At 37.9% G+C, this 23,299-nt stretch overlaps 1 protein-coding gene across 8 annotated transcripts in view; it reads left to right on the forward strand.

Moving 5' to 3' along the window:
- The window catches only part of ERC1 (ELKS/RAB6-interacting/CAST family member 1), a 479,183-nt gene that overhangs the window by 194,034 nt on the left and 261,850 nt on the right, over window positions 1-23,299 (forward strand). For all 8 annotated transcript variants that reach the window (XM_075552242.1, XM_075552248.1, XM_075552244.1 and 5 more), the window contains 4 exons: window positions 110-247; window positions 1,727-1,867; window positions 2,856-2,996; window positions 11,003-11,196. In XM_075552242.1, coding sequence (XP_075408357.1) covers window positions 110-247; window positions 1,727-1,867; window positions 2,856-2,996; window positions 11,003-11,196 — 614 coding nt within the window. The remainder of the gene's footprint in view (window positions 1-109; window positions 248-1,726; window positions 1,868-2,855; window positions 2,997-11,002; window positions 11,197-23,299) is intronic.

Genomic DNA, 23,299 nt, shown 5'->3' on the forward strand with positions numbered 1-23,299 from the left:
AGAAAAGACACACACAATTTTGCTCTACTTGTTTCCATCCTAAAACGTGGCGATTTCTATTGCTTACCATTTTCTTCTCCCCCCCGCCCCCATGTGTACTCATACTCAGATTGAAAATCTCCAAGAGCAGCTGAGAGATAAGGAGAAGCAGATGAGCAGTTTGAAGGACCGCGTCAAATCCTTGCAGGCTGACACCACCAACACGGACACGGCCTTGACCACGCTGGAGGAGGCTCTTGCAGAGAAGGTGGGTGGCTTAATTGAATCTCTTCTGCTTTCCCATTAAGCCAAACGTCTTTCTAGTGAGGGGGCTTGGCTATAGAGTACAGAAGAAATCCCTTTGGACAAAATGGAAAAGAGCTCTTTCATGCTACTGCTGGCACACAGTGTAAGGGGAAAAGAAAATCCTTTTAGTTGTGCCAGTTTAAGCATTAGCTGCTGGGCAAGATGGATTCCACCCTAGCAGGCAGTGGCAGCATTTTTAAAGAATAGGTTCTCTGTTCTCCCATTTGATCTCTTCTGAAGAAAAATTAAAATGTAAAATAATTTATATGATCATCTAGAATTAAGGATATGGGAATTTCAGACACTGATCATTAGGAAAAGATACAGAAATAGACATATGTTTTTTCTACTCTGTAAAGAGTGACAGATCTGCAATGGATGGTGTATGGATTGTGAGAAGAGTTGTACGAGCTCCAATAAAATCACTGAAAACAATAAGAGTGATGGATTTGGAAGCACAGGGGCAGTTCTACTCTGACTTATAGGGTCTCTATGAGTCAGTATTGATTTGATGGCAGTGAGTTTAATTTTGGTATAGCTATATGTATTTATGTATGTTTGTGGACTTTAATTGTCAATACTGCCTAGGTATTGTTTTTTGAGGCTTGGCTTTGTTACTGCATTTGGCTTTTATGAAGTAGTCTACTTTTCCAGACTGACTAAAGAAATGACCCAATTGCCCAGTGTTAATGTCTTGAAAGAAAGTTTAGGATATCTACTTTAATTGGATTTAAAAAGAACAACAAAAAACAAGGATAGGATCACTGTTTTAAGTCTCAGATTCAGAATGCCTTTAGGCTGCCAAAGATCAAGAAGTAATGCCCAGAAATATACTCAAATTATGTCAGCTTTTAAATTCCCGAGTGTACGTTGAAGGAAGTCTTAATGGTTCTTTGCTTTACCCTATTTTATACTTTCAGCTCAACATATCATACTTCTATTCCTTTGTTTTTTTGTGTGGTGAATTTTGTCTTGGTTCCAGTGGCATCAAAGAAGTAATTGTGCCCATTATTAGGGTGTATGTGTGTGTGTCTGCGTCAGAGGGCTTCAATAAATTCATGGGAAAATGTGATTGAATTACTAGAATTTTTCTAAGAACTGTTTTGAAGTCCCCTCATATATGAGTATCTTAATAAGTGTTTGTGGTTTGGACTATTTAGAAATTAAATCTATAGATTATATTATTTCAAAAGAATACTTACGTATACCTAATAGTTGGAGAAATGAAGTGATAGAAAACCCTTAAAGATTCCAAAGATTAAAAAGCCTGGTCTTTGTGTGGCAGTCTGGAAAGAAAGCGAAATACCCTGAAAATCCATGATTGAAACTTAAGATTGTCTCTCTAATGGAGGCGGAGACGCATGCACTGCAAGCACAATTACGGTTGCATGATGTCAGTACCAAAAGAAATGTCCTCATGTATTGTTTGCTTTCTTATCAGGAACGGACAATTGAACGCCTAAAGGAGCAGCGGGACAGAGATGAGCGAGAAAAGCAAGAGGAAATTGATAATTACAAAAAAGATCTTAAGGACTTGAAAGAAAAAGTCAGCTTATTGCAAGGCGACCTTTCCGAGAAAGAGGTTAAGATTCCCGGAATGGAATTGCTTAGTGTGCTTAGGGGTTGAAGCGGGAATGGTGTGTGTGTTGGAGTGTTCGGTGTCCACATAATACAATTTATGTGAAAATAGAAGATTCTTACAATTCTTATAGGAAGCTTTTTGTGATGACTTTAAAGCTGTGTAGGGACATAATAGATGGAATGGTTTACTTCCTAAGCTTTATCTCCTTCACATTGTTATGAGTTAGTATCTTTCTTAGCATTTTTATAGATCCTGGAATACAGGAAACCCAGTTGAATTTGGGGGAAATATTGCACTAATGGTTAAAAAGGTGACAGACAAAAGGTGGGAAATTTATTTACAACAGCTTTTAAAGCGCTTCTGGACTTTGGCAGAGAGATCATAAGTGAATTAATTACCTTTAATGACCTAATAGACTTTGATCTTGATTTTGGAGAATCGTGTAAATGTGACTTTTAAGTAGCAAAGATACTTAAAACCGTGTGATCACATAAAAATGTATGAGCTTTAGGATCTTTCTCTGAATTCTCTAATCTTTTTAGGAAAATTTATGGAATTTCAAGTTCTTAATAGAATTTCTAAAATAAGATTTTTCTTTTTATGTTTGAGTTGGTGAAGGTTCTGATATAGGCTGCTTACATTCATAAAGCTTGAGTTTTTATTTCATGGGAATGGGAATGCATTGATAGAGATCTTTGAATAACTATTCAATTGGTATTTCTGGGAAATTCATCTTATTTCCCAGAATTTAGTGTAGCTTTCCATATGTATTTCAGATGGGTTTAGGATTTGATACTCGTTTTTAAGAGGGATAGGCTTACTTTTTCTTCAGAAAATTCCTAAAAGAAAAAGAAAGTTCCTATAGTTTTGTATTTTATGAATGTGTTCGGTGTGGTAATGAAAGAAATGACCAACCACCAGGAGGATGAAATGAACTCTCCACTTTACGTAGCCAGTGTTTATTCTCGGTGCACTTGGCTTCTTGCAGGCTGCGCTTTTGGATCTGAAGGAACATGCTTCTTCCCTGGCGTCATCAGGACTGAAGAAGGACTCGCGGCTGAAGACGCTGGAGATTGCTTTGGAGCAAAAGAAGGAGGAATGCCTGAAAATGGAGTCACAATTGAAAAAGGTTAAAGAAAGACTTCCCATCATCTTGCTTTGTTTTAAACTAGAACGTAGTAGAAAACTGCAGGCAGTTCAAATGGAGTAAATTACGGTTGGAATATGAATCCTCCAAAGTTTAAAATACCCATTTATACGTTTATTAATCATCCCAACATTTTACCCTACTACATTTTATTCATGAGATTCCTAAACGCTTTAAAAATTGCCAGTTTAGAGGAAGATTCTAATGTGTAGCTCCCTTACGTATCAAATAAGAGACCATACCATGTGAAAATCTCAAATGTCTGATATTTTTCTTTCATTAGAATCTGACTTTCGGAGAAGGTCATGTAACAGTGATAGCCACCCAGACATGGTATAGTTACCATATTTCTTTGGTTCATAATAATTTTAGTTGTAGCTAATGCAAACCGAGTAAGTTGGCTACTCCTCACTAAAGAGGTAATTTCCCATTTGACAGCTGGCCGTTGGTGGTGAAACTGTTAGATGTCTGTGTTTCAGCTGTAACCCACTGCTGTTATACTTAGATTCCCTAGTGGTGCGGTGGGAAGGTGTGAGAGAGGAGACGTTTATATGGTTTTAAGATTAAACCCCCAGTCTTTATGGGCTGGAGTTCCTGGCTGTAATCTTCACACATGTCTGAGCTTTTCACTCCCCACACGACCCCTTTTGTGAAACAGAAAGGCTAGGTAGAATAAGGTCATTTCTTCTCAAGACTCAGCTTTGGGAGCCAGAGTGAGGCAGGGATTTCTCAGCCCTCCACCTTGAGGGCTTGGTACAACTTTCCTACAGGTAAAACCCACGGCAATGTGAGGGGGCTCCCTAAGAGTGTGGCCCCAGGAGTGTCTCTCTCCCAGGCTGTCCACAGCCAGCGTCCAGCAGTTGTTCAATGTTACAATTTTCAGTTTTCCTTCCAGCTGCTTCTGCCACACAGTTAGTTGCCATTATCATTCTCAAAACATATTCTTTCTACTTGAGCTCTTGGTATCATTTTCCCCTCCCTCCCCAACCACCTCTCACGCACCCCTGATAATTTATAAATTATTATTTTGTCATGTATTACATTACCCAACGTCTCCCTGCACCCTCTTTCCTATGAGGATATTTACCTGAAGTCATTTAGAATAAAAATTAAAACAGTGACATAACAAGAACATAGCTTATTGCTTACATTTGTGAGTCAAGATTAGTTTTATTATCATGGAGGTATTAATTACAAAATTAAGTATTGATTAATTAGCATATAATATATCAGTAAATTACTTACTCCAAGGGATTTGAGAGATCAGATCACAAGGTTGGAACTTGAATTAACAAATGAAATTGAGTATTTTACCGTATTCTCAGAATGTTGCTTATTTTTACATTTACACTGGAACTTGCTTCCAATGGAATGAAAATCCTTTGACTTCAGAAATCCTTCTTAGAATAAATGAGAACATATTTCTTGAGTTGCAGTTAAAGTAGGAGGCAGTAAAATGTAAGAGACAATTGTTAAATATGTTTCAGATTTTACATCACTAGAGTATAGAAATAGTTCCCTAATATGTTATTTTAACAGCAGGGCAAGTATTGTGTGTTTTTATTTAATGCAATTTTAATTTTTATTAGTTGATCATTTGGCCTAGAATTTTAGCGTCTTTGTCTTAAATATTTGCAGGGGGGGTCAGTTATTGCTAGTTAGTAGATTGACATGATCATCAGCATATTTCTTACTGAAAACCATAACTGCCCTAATATTCGAGTCTTTTCAAAAGACTGCTCATCACTGAAATTTTCATGTGTAGAAAATTGACAAATTAAAGTAATTTTTTACCTGTTTATAGCTTAGGATTATATATAATATGTACTGAATTTTGATACTTTGTCTTAAAGTAAACTTGGAATTATTACGGAAAACTCAACTCTTTAATTATAAGAATTTTTAAAAATGCTAAAGATTTTTTTCTTTTGAAAGAAATTTCAATTTCTGATCTCTGGTTGTGGTTTAGTAGTTTGTTTTTAATCTTTCACCTTTCTCTCATCCATTTTCTTCTAAGCACTACCTGGTTCTTCTAGAAATACTGTTGACTCGCTCATCCAAGTAAAAAGACGCCATAACCCCAGGCTGCTTTCCCATCCTTTCTTTTGTAGGTTCCACAGCTGTCTTGCACTACTCCTAGGAAAGGGAATAACTGACCTTCTCTCTTTCTTGAGTAGGAATTCTTTATCTGAATGACTCCTTTGTGACATATATTGAGATGAATGCAAATTGGGAAGTTTCCGTGGGCTTTATTTTGTTCTGTAGGGACTGCTTTATCAAAGGTTGCCCTCTCTCTTTGCTATTGCATTTGCCATGGTGTAGCTGTTAAACCACTCTAATTTAGAGTAAAGGAACTCTGGTGCCGTATTGGGTTAAGCACTGACTTTATGTTAACCACAAGGTCGGGGTTCAAACCCACAACACTGTATGGGAAAAAGAGGGGGGCTGTGTGCTGCAATAAACACGCAGTCTCAGAAACCCAGCAGAGGAAGTAGTTCCGCTCTTCTTATGGGCCGTTGTGAGTCAGAATGGACTTGGTGGCAGTGAGTTTCAATTGAGAATTTAAAGTAGAATTTTGCTTAAATGTTGAAAAGATTTTCTGCTAATAAAATCACCTCTAAAAGGCACTCTTAGAAACTGTGGATTTTTACAACTTATAATTTCTTTTAAAAAAACTTCCATAAAAGATGTAATCTTAGAAAATATAGCTCTTACTTCCACAAAGCAGTTACCAAAAATTTATATAAGTATTTCAGTTACTCAAGGTACTTTGTGTCAAAGCTTTTCTAAGTATTCCTTGAATATACATATTTCCTTTTAATAATTTTCAAACACTATGAAGGGATTAAATAGGTATTTATTGTCTATTGCATAAGGAAAAATAGAACATTCAAACTTTTATATTTTTAATGTGTAGTCAACACACTTACACATCCATTGACTTTAGAGATTCATGAGAAAAACTTAAACCCTTAAAATTGAGTTCTTAATTACCAAAACCACTTTAAATGTCAGAATGTATTGAAGGTGGTATGTTACCATTTGCAATAGGATCCTGAATAAAAATTCCTTTCTCAGTTCTAGAGTAGCTCTTGATTTCTGGACTTCACTTGTCTATCCCATATTATCTTGTAAAATTCCCAATCCTTCGATCAGGAGTGGTACCAGGGTGTGGCGGTAGTCATTTTCTTAACCGGGCTCCCTGTTTCTGGCGTCACACAGGTAGTACCTGTATGATTCTCTGTGCTTAGGCCCATGTGACTCTCACTGGTCTGGTAGAGCAACAGCAGTATGTGGGAGAAGGAAAAGAAAGAGTGTAGTGGGAAGTAGCCTCAGCCTCAGTGCTGCCGTGGTAAGATCAGATGTGAATCTCTAACAGTATCTTTAGATATTATCATGGTGAGATCAGTAACAGTCTATTGGTAGGTCAGTACTTCTTACTAGATTCCAAATAACTATTGGTTTATAATAGTTTGACATACAATGAATTTGCAGAAGCCTAATTTTAAAAATTTTTAACTAATCTATTTGGAAACTATTTCTTCAAGTATTACTAAGATTGTTATAATATTTAAGTAGAGAAGACTTAAAATTAAGAGTATCTGAAAATTTATTTCAGCTGGATTATAAGAATTGTTTGATAATAAATTATATAATTAATTGGCTCTTAAAAGGATTTTGCTTTCCATTACTTTCCAGTTGACGTTCATTAGCACCGAGAGTTGTCTAACAGCCTTTAGCACTGTGAGACCTTCTCATGCGTTTTCTGTAGTGACCCAGAAATGGCCATGTCTCATCTGGTCATCTTTATAAAGGGGGTGAGAATCACAGCTAAGCCAGGAGTGCTACATCTATTATCTGCTGTAGTCAAGGAGGATCATAGAGATTATATCTCTGAATCTCTGACAGTTCTGTAAAGTTGACATTTACAGAGGAGGAAACTGAGGTCGAGCTAAATTAAATAGCATTCCCAGAGATGCATAACTGTCAAATTTGGGGGCCAGGATTTTATGCCCTGTCAGTCCTATCATAAAGTTTTTGCCTTATCTGCACTGGTGTTTGTAGCAAGAGGCAGAGGGGTTGTAAAATAAGGGTTCAATAAAACAAGCAAAAATTAATTGCAGCGAAACCTTAGAGGAGGTAGATCATGGCTTCTAAATATTAGTACTATTACCTGGACTATGTGGTCTCTCATTATAAATAGATGTTATGTCATTTACTGGGCAAATTGATGAAATACAATGCAGAATGCATTTTCTTATCTAATTGCTGCCCAGGTCATTTGTGCACCAAGCCACCTATAAAATTGTGTAACCTAAGGTCCATGCAGCAGAGAACTAGAACACAACCCAGCACTGATTTGCCAAGCATATGAATGAGCAACCTTGCAGTTATATCTGTGGCCTCAGTTCTCTAGGTAACTGTAGTCCCTCAGGATGGTTATGACACCTCACTGTAATGAGAGACCCTCTGCCAGAATCACCCAGCAAAGTCCTTCCTGGCTCGTGGCTCATAGGAACTCAATATGGTGAGTTGATAACCTGGTAGAAAGCCACCGCAGAAGCCGAGTCACAGACTTGGGTGGCAGCTGCGTTCTTAGACAAGCAGACATCGGTAGATGAAATTGGTCACATTAGAAAGTATGTAGAAAAATAATTTTGAGCACAGATGGTTTCTATAGGTCTCCCTAAACATGACTCCTGAGGAAGGTGTTGAAAGCATAATTTAAAAGGGAAGCTGTGCAGGAAAGGAAGATGACGAATGTCATGAATGTGGGAAATTATTCTTTTATCTTGCTCCCAATGAAACTCATCCCGGAATGACATCTCTGCACCTAATCAATGGGGAAAAGCGTCCAGCACAAGAACCGTGTCTCAGAGTCAGAGAACACACACAGAGCCCAGCGATCCACCGCCTGCAGACAGTGCCCGTCGAAGAGCCAGCGCCGTTGTGCAACAGACAATTCATAATGGAAAGGAGCTTGACAGACATTGTGACCATGCAAGAGGCTTCCCCCACGGGTCAGCCATCAGTGCACATCTTAGAACACGTGCGGAAGAGCAGGCTTACCGAGACTGTGATTATGGGAGAACCCTTAACCCAAAAGCACCTCCTTAAACAGCAGATTCACACCGAAGAGACACTCTCTGACTCTAGTAATGCAGGGAAGCCTTCGGACGGAAGACAGTGCTCATGAAATGTCAAGGTGAAACCCCAATAAATTTGAAAATGAGACGACTCCATCATATTTACACCTTGAGTCTACATGTCACATAATTCATCTTTTTCAATTTTTTTATCTTTGTCAATTTAATGAATGATGGAAAATCTTCTGATAAAAAGCAAGAAATATGATAAATTACCCAGAGTCAAAATATAGTATATATCAAGGATTAATAAAGGGATTAAGCTGTGAATATAATAAGAAATATATGCTAAAGTTAGCCATCAGTTTAATTAGTGGGAAATTCATGTTTTCATGTAAATTTAATATGAGAGCAATCGTGTGCTACACATGCCAGGCATTTTTGAAGAAGACTGCAGAAGGAATAAGCACTCATGCATAAAGTATATACTTAACTCACTGTGGAGGACAGTTATAATGCTATTGAAAGTTTAAATAGGAGACCAGGGTAATAATTACAATTATACGTAACTTCCTGAGACAAAAATCCCAGGCTCATTCTTACACAGATTGCTCCCTGAATAGAGTAGTTTGAAAGAGGATGAACTTTCCAGATCGTTGGAGAAAAGGCACTGAAGTAGGAGACCTTATGCTCTACTCTATGTGTAGTACAGAAATGCACATTCTTTCTGGAAAGACTATGTTAACTCACACCGTAATTTAGGCACAATTTTATTCTATTCTCTTTCTCAAAGAATAAGGGACCATGTGATGAGGCGTGGAGCTTCAGAATTTATACACGATTGTGTATATTATTCAGCTAGTCGGAATATTCAGGTAGTCGGAATATAAACAGTTTAATTATTAAAATATATACAAATGTCTATCATGTTTTTAACTTTATATTTGAGAAATGTATGTACTAGTGTTTATGTCCTATGTTTGGGACAAGATGCAGACAGAGAAAAACAAGGAAGGAAATCCAACCCAGAATATTCTACTACCATCGATTAGGTTCTGACTCCTAGTGGCCTTTAGGACATTTAAGAACTGCTTCTGCCTTTGTAGAGGTCTAGATAAAGGCATGTACATATGTAAATATGTTTATATATGAGGATGCGGAAGTAGATCTATGTGTATATATGTATAGGTTTAGTATTAAGGTAGCAGATGGACGGACATTGGGCCTCCACTCAAGTAATGCCTCAATGCAAGAATGCTTTGTTGTATTAAACTGGCATTCTAAGATGCTCACCTTCCCGACACAATCACTGAAGACAAAGCGGGTGAACAAGCAAATGTGAAAAAAGCTGATGGTGCCCGGCTATCAAAAGAGATAGCATCTGGGGTCTTAAAGGCTTGAAGGTACACAAGCAGCCATCTAGCTCAGAAGCAACAAAGCCCACATGGAAGCACACCAGCCTGTGCTTCACGAGGTGTCAAAGGGATCAGGTATCAGGCATCATCAGAACAAAAAATCATATCATTGTGAATGAGGGGAGGAGTGCAGAGTGGAGAGCCAAAGCCTATTTGTAGGCCACTGAACATCGCCTTACAGAAGGTTCTCGGGGAGGAGCTGAGCCAGTCAGGGTGTGATGTAGCAATGCGGAAACATACAACTTTCCTCTAGTTCCTAAATGATTCCCCTACCCCTATCATGATCCCAATTCTACCTTACAAATATGGCTAGACCAGAGGATGTACACTGGTACATACAGGATCTGGAAACACAGGGAATCCAGGACAGATGAACCCTTCAGGACCAGTGCTGAGAGTGACGACACCAGGAGGGGAGAGGGAGGGTGGGTTGGAAAGGGGGAACCGATTACAAGGATCTACATATAACCTCCCTGGGGGATGGACAACAGAAAAGTGGGTGATATGAGACATCGGACAGGGCAAGATATGACAAAATAATAATTTATAAATTATTAAGGGTTCATGAGGGAGGATATATAGCGAGGAGGTAGGGGAAAATGAGGAGCTGATGCCAGGGGCTTAAGTGGAGAGCAAATGTTTTGAGAATGATGAGGGCAATGAATGTACAAAGTGCTTTAAAAAAAAGAAGCCACAGTGTGGTAGAGTAGATTAAAGAAAAAACACATTCACATGGAGAGCAAATGTTTTCAGAATTATGAGGGTAATGAATGTACAAATGTGCTTTGTACAATGTATATGTATGGATTGTCATAAGAGTTGTATGAGCCCCCAATAAAAAAAACTGCTTATGGGGGTTTCCAAGGCTCTAAATACTTAGGGGAGCAAAAAGTTTCATTTCTCTTCTGACGGTGTAGTTAGTAGTCATCATATTTGGAGTTTGGAATTATTGGTGAAATTTTAGTTTATCTTTGATTAATATCAGAATTCAGTAAAATCTCTCATTATAGGTCTATTATTTGAAAGTCTTTTCCATTTTGATTATTTCTGAAATAGAATTATCCAGATAAACTCTGGGTAATGGATGCAATAAAATATTACTGTGTAGATTAAATACTTTACTAGTTCAACGAATACCGGAGGGCTTCAAAGAGTTTATGGAAAAGTGGAAAGAAAAACGAATGAAATTTTTCTGTGAAGTTTTTGAAATCTCTTACAAAGTGTAACTAATATTGTACCTCTCAAGGTCATTGTGGGAGTGCTTACATATACTATGGAAGCTCATAGTATGTTTTCGATTCTAAATTATTTTTAAATCGCTTATCAACCTATTTCTAATTTTTAAAATTTCAATTCCATTTGGAAAAGATGAAATAATCTGAAGTTTGTATATTTTTCAGGTGACTATTTGATGATCATATTGGAACATGGCTTGTCTGTTGTCTGTATATGTGCATCTGATAGAATTGAACACTTTCCTTGGTAGGCACATGAGGCAACACTGGAAGCCCGAGCTAGTCCAGAGATGAGTGACCGAATACAGCAATTGGAGCGAGAGATCACCACGTACAAAGATGATTCCAGCAAGGCACAGGCAGAAGTTGACCGTCTCTTGGAAATCCTGAAGGAGGTGGAAAATGAGAAAAATGATAAAGACAAGAAAATAGCTGAATTAGAAAGGTAAGAGGAGGAAGTTTAATCAGGGCTTACTAGGTTACAAGTATTGAAGTAAGATGTCAAAAGTCTGTACTTTGGGGGAGAATATTCTTCAATGTGCTCAATTTAGGTTGCTGTTACTCCATTGTTTACTTTTTAGTCAGAATCGGTGCAAGTTATTTTTTGTTGTATTCTCTAAGATGTAATATGGAATTGGGAATAAATGGGGAGTTGAGAGACTTCATTATAATTGGTTGGCACATAAAGTGTTCAGTGATTATGAAATTAAAGCTTTCTACTGGTTAATCAAGAAATAGTTACTTGCTCTATGTAATAAGCAAAGGAACCCCAAGGTCAAGGAGCTAATATTTTATCATTGATTCAGACCTTATTTGTTGAACTGATGCTCCTTGGGGCTATGAAGAGTTGGACTTTACATAATTTGTATTGTGAAGACATACATCACAATTGGAAGAAGGAGCATTAACTTTTATGTCATTTTAGGAGACTTGGATGTGATTTTTATGGAGCTCTAACTTGGAATTTTTAAAACTTGGCTGTTTCAGCAGATTCAACCAGACAGCTTTCAGAAGTTTCTTTGTCTTAAAACTTTTTTTTAAAGATTATTTTAAACTAAAAAGACACATACCTCTTTACCTCTCTGGACCCTTTACATGTCATATTTTACATAAATTCACAAGTGCAAAGAAGCAGCTCTCCCACTAGAACTTCATTAAGCAGTTTTAAGCACTCACATTCTTCTGGATACACAGGGCTGACTGACCAAATGAAGTCACCGTTCCATCCAACTCCGGGAGTCTGATCTTCAGCAATCATTGATGCTCATCCTCTGGAAGGTTTAAGAAATGTTCAACAATTCCTTCCAGAAACTGTTTCTTGAATTATACATGCTGAGAGTTACTGGTAGACTTCAGTATTCTCTTCTAGAAGTTCTTTCTGTCTGTTTCCATAGAACTTCGATTTTCAAGAAATCAATACAATCCAACCCTCCCAATTGTCCTTTACTTGAACAGCACAGGATGATTACCTTCTCACGTATTCTTATTTTGATATTCGTTCTGATCATTTTTGATCATAAGGTACATGATCAGAGCTGTACCTTTAAATTAGAATTAATGAGTTACAGGATCCTCAAATACGATAGCGTACCTTTTTCTGTTGCCTTCCTCCTGCTTCGCACTTACCTCTCCCTCTGCCCCACACAAGCAAACATGCTACGTGAATCTATACCTATCTTGGGTGCGGACCTGGGATTTTAAAATAGGGTCCTTTGATTGCTCCTTTGGTATATTTTCAAGATGAAACTTCACAAGAAGGCTCATCTTTTCAGTTTAAATTTTTTTCCTATGAGAAACCTACATATGAAACTATTGCTATTCCAGACCGCTTATATGAAAGCATTCCTGATTAAGTTTTGGCCATGACACTGATTTTGTGAGATGAACATTATTTGAAGGCGAATAAGAAATAGGACAAAATCTATATTTGATATCGAAAGCACACAAAATAGTGGGTCCTTTAGCTGCAATATTTTTCACTTTTTGAAAAAGATTTATAAATAATTTCTTCCCACAGACTATAAGATTGAAAGAGCACTGCACAATTTGGCCTGCTGGCCACGGAACGCTGTCATTTTTTCATAGAATTGGCCCAGTTTTTCTTGGCTACTAAAAACAGCAGCAGCTTAAAAATATTCTCTAAACTCAGTTTTTGCTACCAGCTTTGTAACTTGTTATTTGGTAACTTGCTAAGTATGAACAAACAAGAGATTCATAGCAAATCCTAGAATTGTCCTTCGGAAAGAAACCTTGGCGTGTCCTGTGGCATTTTGTGTAAGCAGAAACCAGGAGCCTGCGGAGTTAACGGGCACCGCTAGTCACTGTTGTTTGAAACTTCTCTACTCGTGTGGGATTTACCTTCTGCCCAATCTTCACCCAAGGTCTTCAGCAGAAATGGCCATAGTTAGGCATGGCTAGCAAGTCAGATTTTAATTTCTCTGGTGTCTTTGAATGTCATTTTTATTAGCTGACTTCTGCCTATTCTAGGATACAACCCGTGCTTTTTGCTTCACAGAACAGTGGGGATTGCATTCCACCTGTGTTCCCAGATTTAGTATTAAGATGCATGTGTCTGGCTGCTGTGTTTCTTACTAACCATGTGCTTCTTGTGTTGCCATTTCACTGTTTCCTTTATGTGGGTGTCCATCTCCCTGTACTTTATCATTTGAATTTGTTCACCTTTCTTTTCATTTGTTTGGTCATGGTCCTATTCCATTGGGGGTTTTGGTCTTTCTCTGTGTTTATTTGTGTGTGTCCCCTTTCCCCCGGCCATGCTGTTTCTCAGAAAGCCAGTCTCCCGCAAACTGTACCCTCCACGCCAGGTTTCTGTCCCTGCACCGTCAGGGGGGTTTGTTTGGGACTTCCTGGGAAAGTGAGTGTTCAGTAAGGCTACAGTCTTAAGCTGTGAACTGCTGCTGCTGCTGCTGCTGCTGCTCTTGCTACTGCTGGGGCTTGCTGGGAAGTTTGCTTGATCAGAATTAAAGAGCAACCAGTAAACTTGGAACCTCAGCGGTACAGTGCATATGGATAAAACCAGTCTGTATGCTCTCTGGTAAGGTTGTGATGTGCTGGATTATAATTGTGTTAGTCTTTCTTTTTAGCCCATCTTTTATGTGACTCTTCTTTTGCTGGGATATTCTTAAAGTAGCCACTTAATAGTGCAACATGTAATTCAGCATGCCTAATAAATTAATTTCCAAGCTCAGCAACCTGCAAAAGACAAAAGTAAAAGGAGAATGTTAAAATTATCCAACTAAAGAAACTTTAGTATTCTTACGAAATTCTTAGTGAAGAAGTGCAGAAGGTATTTTCTTTTTTCAAATATGTAAGTATTTTAAAGATGTTTTCACAGTAATTGTGAATTAGATGAAGGTTTCCAGAGTTGACCATTTTTCCATTCAGCAGTTTGTACACATTTTGTTTCATCTCTCTGATTGGGATGCCCACAATGTAACATCCCTGTTTCCTGTTTCCACTTCTCCTTTTGTCATGGTACTGGACTTTGTCCCTGGGGAAATGCTACCTTCCCAGTGTTACTGTTTGCAGAAAGTTTTGAAGCGCCCTGATAGATGTTTGTATATGAGCAAAGAGAACTTTTCTGTAATAGTTCTAGAAATTATGAAGCATACCCTCTAGGGTTAAATTTAATGGCGCAATTAAGGTGTTTTGAGCTTTCAATTTCTTTTAAAAGATTTCTGAAACTTTATGTAACAAAAATAGAACCATTTTTTGGGGAATTAAAAAAAATTGCTAGAAAGACAGATTTCCCAAAGAGTTGAAAACATATTTTTAAACTAGTGTTCTAGGCAGCATTATTCACAATAGCCACAAGATACAACTCAAGTGTCCATCAACTGATGAATAGATTTCTGAAATGTGGCATATACTTATAATGGAATATTACTCAGCCATACGCAGAAATAAGGTTCTGATATATGCTGTGACATAATTGAACCTTGGAAAATTATGATGCTTGAACTAAGACAGAAAAAGACAAATATTGTATGATCTCATTTTACATGAACCATCTAGAATAGGCAAGTACCTAGAGATAAGTGCTGATTAGTAGTCATGGGGAAGGAGTGCTGTAGGGAGTTGTTGCTGAGGGAGTATTGAGTTTCTCTTTGAGGTGATGAAGATATTGAAAGTGGGCAGTAGGGACAGTTGCACAATATGGTGAATGTAATTAACTCCACTGAATTGTAAACGTTAATATTTTAAATGGCCTTTATTTATTTTTGGTTATATGTGTTTTTAAAAAAACCTACATTTGAGTCCATGCTGACTCATGGAGACCCCTTGTGGGTTTCCGAGACTGTCACTATTTATGGGAGTAAAACCCCCAGTCTTTCTCCCATGGAGCTGCTCGTAGTTTTGAACTACCGGCCACGTGGATCCCAACCCGATGAGTAACCACTACACCACCAAGGCTCCTTTCTGAATGTCTTTACCACCATAAAAAAATGTGTTCACTAACTTGAATCATAGTTTATAGGTTTGTAATTTGAATGTTTGGCTTGGTAGTCTTAGATTTAATAATAGCTGTTTTCTTGCAAAATGGAAGTCGTATTAGAAGATGATTTTTTTCTTCTCTTTTTGACTAAAATTTTTTTCCTCTATTGGTTCGTGAGAATCTGACCTCTTAAAATTGTTTGTTATTCAAAAGGAAGCTTTCCTGACCTCCCTTCAGCAGTAGTGCCCCTGTGTTTTTCCCTGTGCTTTTCCTGGGCTCTCTGACTGTGCCCTATGACGGCATACGTTGACTGCCCTCCTCCTTTTCCAACCTCCCTTAGATCGTCCCTTCAGTTATCAAACAGATGGAAACGCAGCAGCCACTTTCACACTGATTATATGTAAAATGTTTTTATGTTCATTATGTGTAAACATTTTACTTTTCCTTTTATAAAGTAATATTAAAGTAATGTGCACAACATTCTTATATAATTGAATGGTATTACTTTTAGATATCAGTAAAACAGAGTATACTTTTTCTCACAATGAAATATTCTATTGTTTTTTACATTTTAATGTCTCTGAAATTGGGATATATGTACAAGTAATGGCATGGCATACTTGAATTGGTGTAATTTTTCTTTGTTAGTGGTACATACAGCAATAGTTCTTTTTTTAAAAATTTTAAATCATTTCATTGGGGGCTTGTACAATTCTAATCACAATCCATACATAATAGTTCATTTTCTGTGCTTAACGGATTGATTTGAAGATGCATGTGAAGAGAGTTAATACAATTGTTTCATTGAATGTGGGAGAGGAAGAAAGTAGTATTTCAAAATTAACATTTTTATCAGATATTCCATTTTAAATGTGTATCTAACTGTGTATTGATTATTTTAATTAAACATTTGCCTGTTTTAGAAGTTTATGTATTATAGTTTTAAAATTTTTAAAATTGTTTTCAGTGGAAAAAAATGTTGGGCCTGTGTTTGGAATTATTTTATATGTGTAATCAGATTATACTTAGGTATTTGATAGCATAATATATCTTGAAAATGCAATCCTAATTATTTAATTAGCATATTTATAATGGTGTTTTCTAAAAATATTTAATTGGTATTCAACTTAAATTTTTCTAAGATCTGCCATGAAGAAATTAATATTGAACTATTTAAGAATTGGCATAAACTGCTCTTCATTTTTTGAGGAAAATGGGTTCTTTGAGAATTTTTCTTTCAAATGTTTGGCGAACCATCTTTGATGGATGTCGTATAGCGAGAATTAGCAGTCAGTACAGTTGCAGGAGAAAGGGGTGGCTGCAGGTGGTGGGGAGTGAGGAGTCCTAGTGCTTTCACTTGAGTAAGAATGAAAAAGAAAAAGCAACAGATAGATGCCAAAGTTCTAGAACCAAAGATGACTGGTTCTTTAACTGATCCTGCTTGCTTCAGCTGACATCCTTTCGGACACTGCTTGTTTCTTTTGGCTTCCTCCTTGATCAATTTCACTGATTTCATTTTCTAGGAATAAATAACACAGCTTTGTATAAGCCAATTCTATTAGAGCATCTTCCCAAAGTTTCTTGTGGGCATAAAACCCTATCATTTGTTACTACAGTCTAATAGGACCTGGTGGTTAGTGGTTAACTACTGGCCACCTTAAATTTTTACTTAAAAGCTGTTGTAAATTTTAGAATTCTATACAGTGCTTCCATGTGTAGATCTTTTCTTTCTAAATGTATTCCCCAAGAACTGTTGTTTGAAGTGAGAATGAAACATGGCTCATTGAGCAATAAAATCAGTAAAAAGGTAATTAAAGTTGCTCTCTTCTTGTCAGGAAGGGGCTTAATATTTTTCATGTATTTTTCTTAGCTTTTATAAAACTTTGTGTCTGTAGGAGTTTCCATTCAGTGTCATTATTGCTCTAGAATTACTGTAACTTCCTTTATCATAACCAAGGAAGATTGAAAAGACCACTGGGGACAAGAGATTGGTCTCTTTTTGCCTGTAAACACTGCCAGCATCTTGCACTGTCTTACATCTGCTAAGTGCCCATGAATGCTATTGAGTCCTAAAGATGTATCATGGACATAAAAAAGTGTGCCAGGTAAGAGGTGAAGTGTCGGCAGATCTGCATTCTTCCCCTGGATCTGCCACTTCACTGTGTGATTGAGAGCAAGTGGTGTTCTTTTTCCTCTCCCTGCTGAGTCTCCTCCTCCACTGTTCTCACAGTAACTACCATAGATACTCGGGTATAAGCCGAGTTTTCCTGGCACACTTTATAATGCAATTTTTGTAGTAAAATTAGGTGCCTCAGCTGGTATTCGGGTCAGCTTTTCCTCGAGTAGATGCGGTATTGAAAACTCTGGTCTTGAGTACAGAATTAGACCTTTACTAAAATTTAGAAAAGATTGGAGTACAAATAGAAATGGTTCTTGCTTTCAAGAAACTCACTCTTTGCTTTCTTCATGTAAGATCTAGAAAACGAGGACAGCCCAGGTAGCTGTAACCATGAGAAGTAGGAGCTATTTAGAGGATAATACCCATTTCAGTGAAATTGATTAACTTGTGACAAAAGAAAATGGCCTGTTATTATAAGAGGCAATAATGAACCCCAGGGCTTCATGCTCCGTAGGAATATTAAGCATGTTACTTTGCATCTCCTGCTGAGCAACATTGGGAATGAAATTATATTTATAGAGCCCTATCTTCTTGTTCATTATTGCTCTTAGATTGCACCATTTGGAGTGGATTTTGGTAGGACTTGGAGTGAGCAAAATTGACTGTGATGAGAAGAAAAATTAAAATACTGTTTGTATTTGAGAAAAGATTTCAGATTCTTCCAAATAAATTCAAGTTCTGTGTTCTATACAGTAACTGAAACAAACACTTTTGCACTTTCGCTCTCAGCTGAAACTTGGATATTCTTAGTGAAGTGGTGTGTTGTCCATAAAATACAACTGGCTAACGTTGTAAAGTCACATAATGCCAGTTCTAGCTACTAAATGAGAAGGGGAGTTTCCAACCCATTTCTTTTGTGTTTAAGAAATGGATTTTCCCTGTGTTCCCTGAAGTGGTCAATTTTAGAGACAGTGTTTTCCTTTGGAACCTCACATTGAAATAGATGGTGTAATCTAATGAGAAAATCTACTTCTGAGTTGAAAATCTGAAATTACGAATTTTTAGTATCTGTACAGAATCTGTGTGACCCTCACCTGTTCTCTAGTCCTGTGCTTTGTGTTTTGTCTTTGTTCGTAACGTAATTTCTGTATATTGTCCTCATTAATTCTTTCTAACTTTCTCTTTCACACTTTCCCTCTGGATTTGCTGTTCTCTTCAGTCTCACCTCAAGGTGAGTATGCTTGTATTATTAAAACAAATCATTGTATACTACTCTTGTCTTGGGCTAATACAGAGAAGAAATGGCTATTTAGATGGGAAGGGGAGTGGCTCACCTCCTCTTCCTTTCACTCTGTGTGTAGGAAATGGGGTTTCTCGCTGTTCCAGGAAATGATCAATGTGACAGGACGTAGTCCAGGAAGGAGATGTCTCAAAATCCAGTTATGAATGAGTGCTACATATTTTGAGGAGTTACTAGATTTACCAGAAGAGCAGACTCAGAGCTCTGTGCTTCCAAGGACAGTGAGAGGACTGAGAGGAGGGAAAATTAGACTGACCTGGTTCTGATGGTGAGAGAAGGGGAGATGAGCCATCAGGGGAACAAGGAGGTGGCAAACCGTGTGTGCAAAGAACCTTTAAGTTTTTCCACTGAGATGAACCGTCGTGTTCCACCAACAGCCCTTTCCACCCTTGTTTTGTGATTCTGCAGACCAGAAAGTAGCACTAGTGATAACAGAGACAACACCACTGCTGTGTATCTATGCCACATGTACTGTGGTGGGAGTTTTATGTATTTTATTTTTGTTCGTCATCTCAGCCTGATACTACGTAGAAGGATTCATTATTTCTACTTTTTAGTTAAAACAAACTAACAGATACGTTGCACATTCAATAACTTGCCTATTGTTATTAGTATGGTAAGTAAGTTAGAAACACTGATCAAAATGATCCCCAAAGCTACACTTTTTTTTAAGCTGCACTTAAAAAAAAACAATAAAATAACTACTTTTACACTGGAGGCATGACCATGTAAATTAAGGGGTAAGAAGAACTCCTGCTGGAGTTAAGAAAATGAACTTGCTAGTGATAACACATAGGTTTTTTTTCTGACAGCTCTGTTCTACCTGTAATGATAATCATCTATAGTTGGTATTTATAAAGCACCTATCTCTCTGACTCTCACAGTCAGCATATGAATTATACAGAGGGAATGATGATTCTTATGAGGAACTAAGACTAGAGGAAGAGATTTTTAGAGTGTTTAAATTGAGGAACCCAAACACTTTCTGAGGGGGAAAATCTGTACCTATGACTGATTTAAAAATAAGGAATTTGCGTGGACTGTATGTATGTTGAAATAAAACATGAACCCTCTCTCATGACTGGTCGCTAACATAATTCATAAGGGGGGGGGGTATTCTGCATTGTTAGTGCCAGAGACGTCTTAGTTTTCTTTTACTTAAATTTGTATAGAGCTTCCATTGGAATTAAACTATGTCACATAAGAAGCCTTACAGTGGGAAGAAAAAAAAAAGAAATAGCAGCCTTACAGTGTTGGCAGTAAGAGTAGGAGTATGAACACTATAGTTTCGAAGGGATTTATTTCCCGCCCAAGTGCTTTCTCTACATCTGTAAAGTATTCGTCATTAGTAGGAAAACACTGTAAGATTGTTGCCGTGCATGCGGAGAACTTTGATCTCTTACGTTTCTAGCTGGTTCATGTGTTGGTGGAAAATGCTACCACTTTGCCCTGTATTTTCTCCTTTGTACGCCTGAGTCTGGTCTGTCTCTCTAACTGAAACCCTCTGAAGACCTCTCGAAAAATCGATGCAAGTCATTGGTTACACATAATTCTTTGCGTTACAAGGTGTGCTATAGTATCGTTAGCATATTTAGTAGCTTTAATCATAGTTACACATGCCATTAAACGATGCCTATTTCTCACATGTTTGCTGTCAATGAATACGAAACAAAAATGGTTTTGTTTTTTTCTAACACCTTTGTCCAAAGGCATAGGATCTCTGGTGGCCTTGTGGGTTAAGTGTCGAATCGCTAGACTGCAAGCCTGGAGCTCAAAACCACGAGGCACTCTGGGAGAAAGATGAGGCTTTTGCTCCCATCAAGATTTGCCGTCTCGGAAATCCGGTACAGAGTCTCTGTAGTGGGAGCCTACTCGAGGACAGTTGGTTTGGGCTTACCATTCAAGAGGTGAGGCTGTAAATGTCCACCCCTTCACTGTTTCTCAGCACTAAGCTTTAAATAATAACTAGCAAACAAAACCCCAGACTCACTGTCACCGAGTCAGTGCTGACCCATCCAGAGCCCCTGTGTGTTTCTGAGACGGTAAACTGTTTCCAGAGTTGAAAGCTCTTTTTCCCATGGAGCTGCTGGTGGTTTCAAATTGCACAGCCACTACATCTCCAGGGCCCCACAAGCTTTAAATAAGAGCTCTCGTTATTATTCCTGAAATGCACACAGTGCCCACCCAAACCAGCCAACCAACCTATTGACCTGTGTTTTAATTAGTAGTGACTCTTGCAGATTTGTTTTCAAAACAACTCTATAATCTAAGCTATATTTCCTACCAACTGCATTAAAACCAGAGCTTATCTATGTAGTTGTAGAGTAAAAGTTAAAATTTATTTTGTTCAAACACATTCCCATTCTATAAGTCTCTTTAAAAAGATGTATTTATTGATTTCTGAAATCGATCTTGGTCAAGTGGCAATTTCTTTCATCGAACGTTTTTAGTAACATTTTCCACACTATTGACTGACTTCAATACAAAAAGATACTTGTTACTAAACCCTCATAAGATTACCATTTACCAAAAAAAAAATAGAGATATAGTTGTATTTTTAAAGTACATAGTTATTTTCTTTCTTTTTTTAGCCAAAATATTTAGAACTTTCTAGAGCCTGGGTTCAAAGTTTCTAAAGTATTCCCCCTGGGAGGGCACTGGAACAGTCTGGGGGGCTGCAAAATCAAGGGCCTAGCCTCTATCCTGGGATTATCTAGGTTTGCAGCTTAGTAGTCTAACACAGTGCAAAAGCTTTTAATTGCCAGGGAGGTGCTGAGTAATTTTTCTTTTTTTCTGATAAAGGGGTCATAGGGTTGGGAGCCTATACTCTAGAGAGTTCTTAACCCTGTATATAGATCAAGGATGGGCCATATGGATTTTATAACATCATTCAAGAATCATACTGGACAAATGTTTACCCCTGTTATGTGGTTGGGACGGCTTCTCCCTGGTGAGGCACGTAATGTTGGCTGGCATTGATGGTGCCATAGGCCTTCTATGGCCCGAGTACCTGCTGTTTCCCACCTCTGTTAGAGATCCATTTATAGGGGTTGGCTCATGTGCAGGAGTGTATATATGGCCTTGGAGAATGGTCTGTTATTAATAGCATTTTTTGCTCTGCTTTTCATTCTTTTGGCATTCTTTGTTCCAAAAGTGCATTTCCTTTCAGTGAACAATATTGCCTTGTGTTTGGTGGATCTGTTTTAACAATAGCTCACACAAAGGCAGAGGACCCCTAACAATGTTGATGTGCATACTGCCCCTGTGATTAAACTACATTATCAGTATTTATGACATGCCTGCCCTAAAATTCTAGCACACACACACCCGTGTGGTCCCACACACATGCCTTCTCCTCTGTTGTCAGGTGAGAACTGCCCGTTTGACAGCTTTCAGGAGGGGAATATTAGGTGTGTTGCTCTGTTGATTCATCCATTTTCAGCCCTGCTCAAGGAAAGTTCTGTAACATGACAAATATTTTATTTATTGGATAATGTGCTTTCTTTGACACGGTACTATGGGCACCACTTTTCAAACTTTAATGTTATGGAAATCCAATGGGACTTGAAATTCAGTCTTGAGTTTTGATGGGTTTGGGCTGGGGTTTTTGTTTCTGTATTTCTAAAAGCCCCCCATGTGGTAGCGATGTGTTGTCAGCTTAGCCTGATTGGCAGAGCTTTAGAGCACTGGTAAAGAATTAACTTGTTAGGAGTTAATTGCTTTCTTTTCCTTCTTCTTTTGAATTCACAAGCATGGAATATTCTTATCCCTGTTGATTTCACTAACATGACAGCCTGTGTGAACTTACTATAGAAATCTTTCTCCTCAAGTTCAGCACACAGGGGCCACCCTTTGCCTCAGTTACAGCACTTCTGAGGGGTTTTTATTAATCATTTTATCAGGGGCTCATACAACTCCAATCACAATCCATACATACATCAGTTGTGTAAAGCATATTTGTACATTCATTGCCCTCATCATTCTCAAAACATTTGCTCTCAATGTAAGCCCCTGGCATCAGCTCCTCATTTTTCCCCCTCCCTCTCCACTAACCCCTACCTCATGACTGTCTGACGTCTCCCTTCACCCACTTTTCTGTTGTCCGTCCCCCAGGGAGGAGGTTATATGTAGATCCCTGTAATCGGTTCCCCCTTTGCACCCCACCCTCCCACCACCCTCCCAGTATCGCCACTCTCACCACTGGTCCTGAACGGACCAGTGTACATCCTCTGGTCTAGCCAGATTTGTAAGGTAGAATTGGGAACATGATAGTAGGGGGAGGAAGCATTTAAGAACTAGAGGAAAGGAGGGAAAAAAAAAAGAGGACCTGATGCAAGGGACTTAAGTGGAGAGCAAATGCCTTGAGAATGATTGGGGCAGGGAATGTATGGATGTGCTTTATACAATTGATGTATGTATATGTATGGATAGTGATAAGAGTTGTATGAGTCCCTAATAAAATGTAAAAAAAGAAAAGAGGAGAAAAAAATGATTAGGGCAAAGACAGTACGGATGTGCTTTATACAATTGATGTATGTATATGTATGAACTGTGATAAGAATTGTATGAGCCCCTAATAAATTGTTAAAAATCAAAATAAATAAATAAATAAATGTACATAGGAAAAAAAAGATCTTAGATGAACTGAAAAGAAAAAAAAAAAAAGAACTAGAGGA

The sequence above is a fragment of the Tenrec ecaudatus genome, chromosome 6, assembly GCF_050624435.1.
Source record: "Tenrec ecaudatus isolate mTenEca1 chromosome 6, mTenEca1.hap1, whole genome shotgun sequence".
In the NCBI taxonomy this organism is placed as follows: domain Eukaryota; kingdom Metazoa; phylum Chordata; class Mammalia; order Afrosoricida; family Tenrecidae; genus Tenrec; species Tenrec ecaudatus.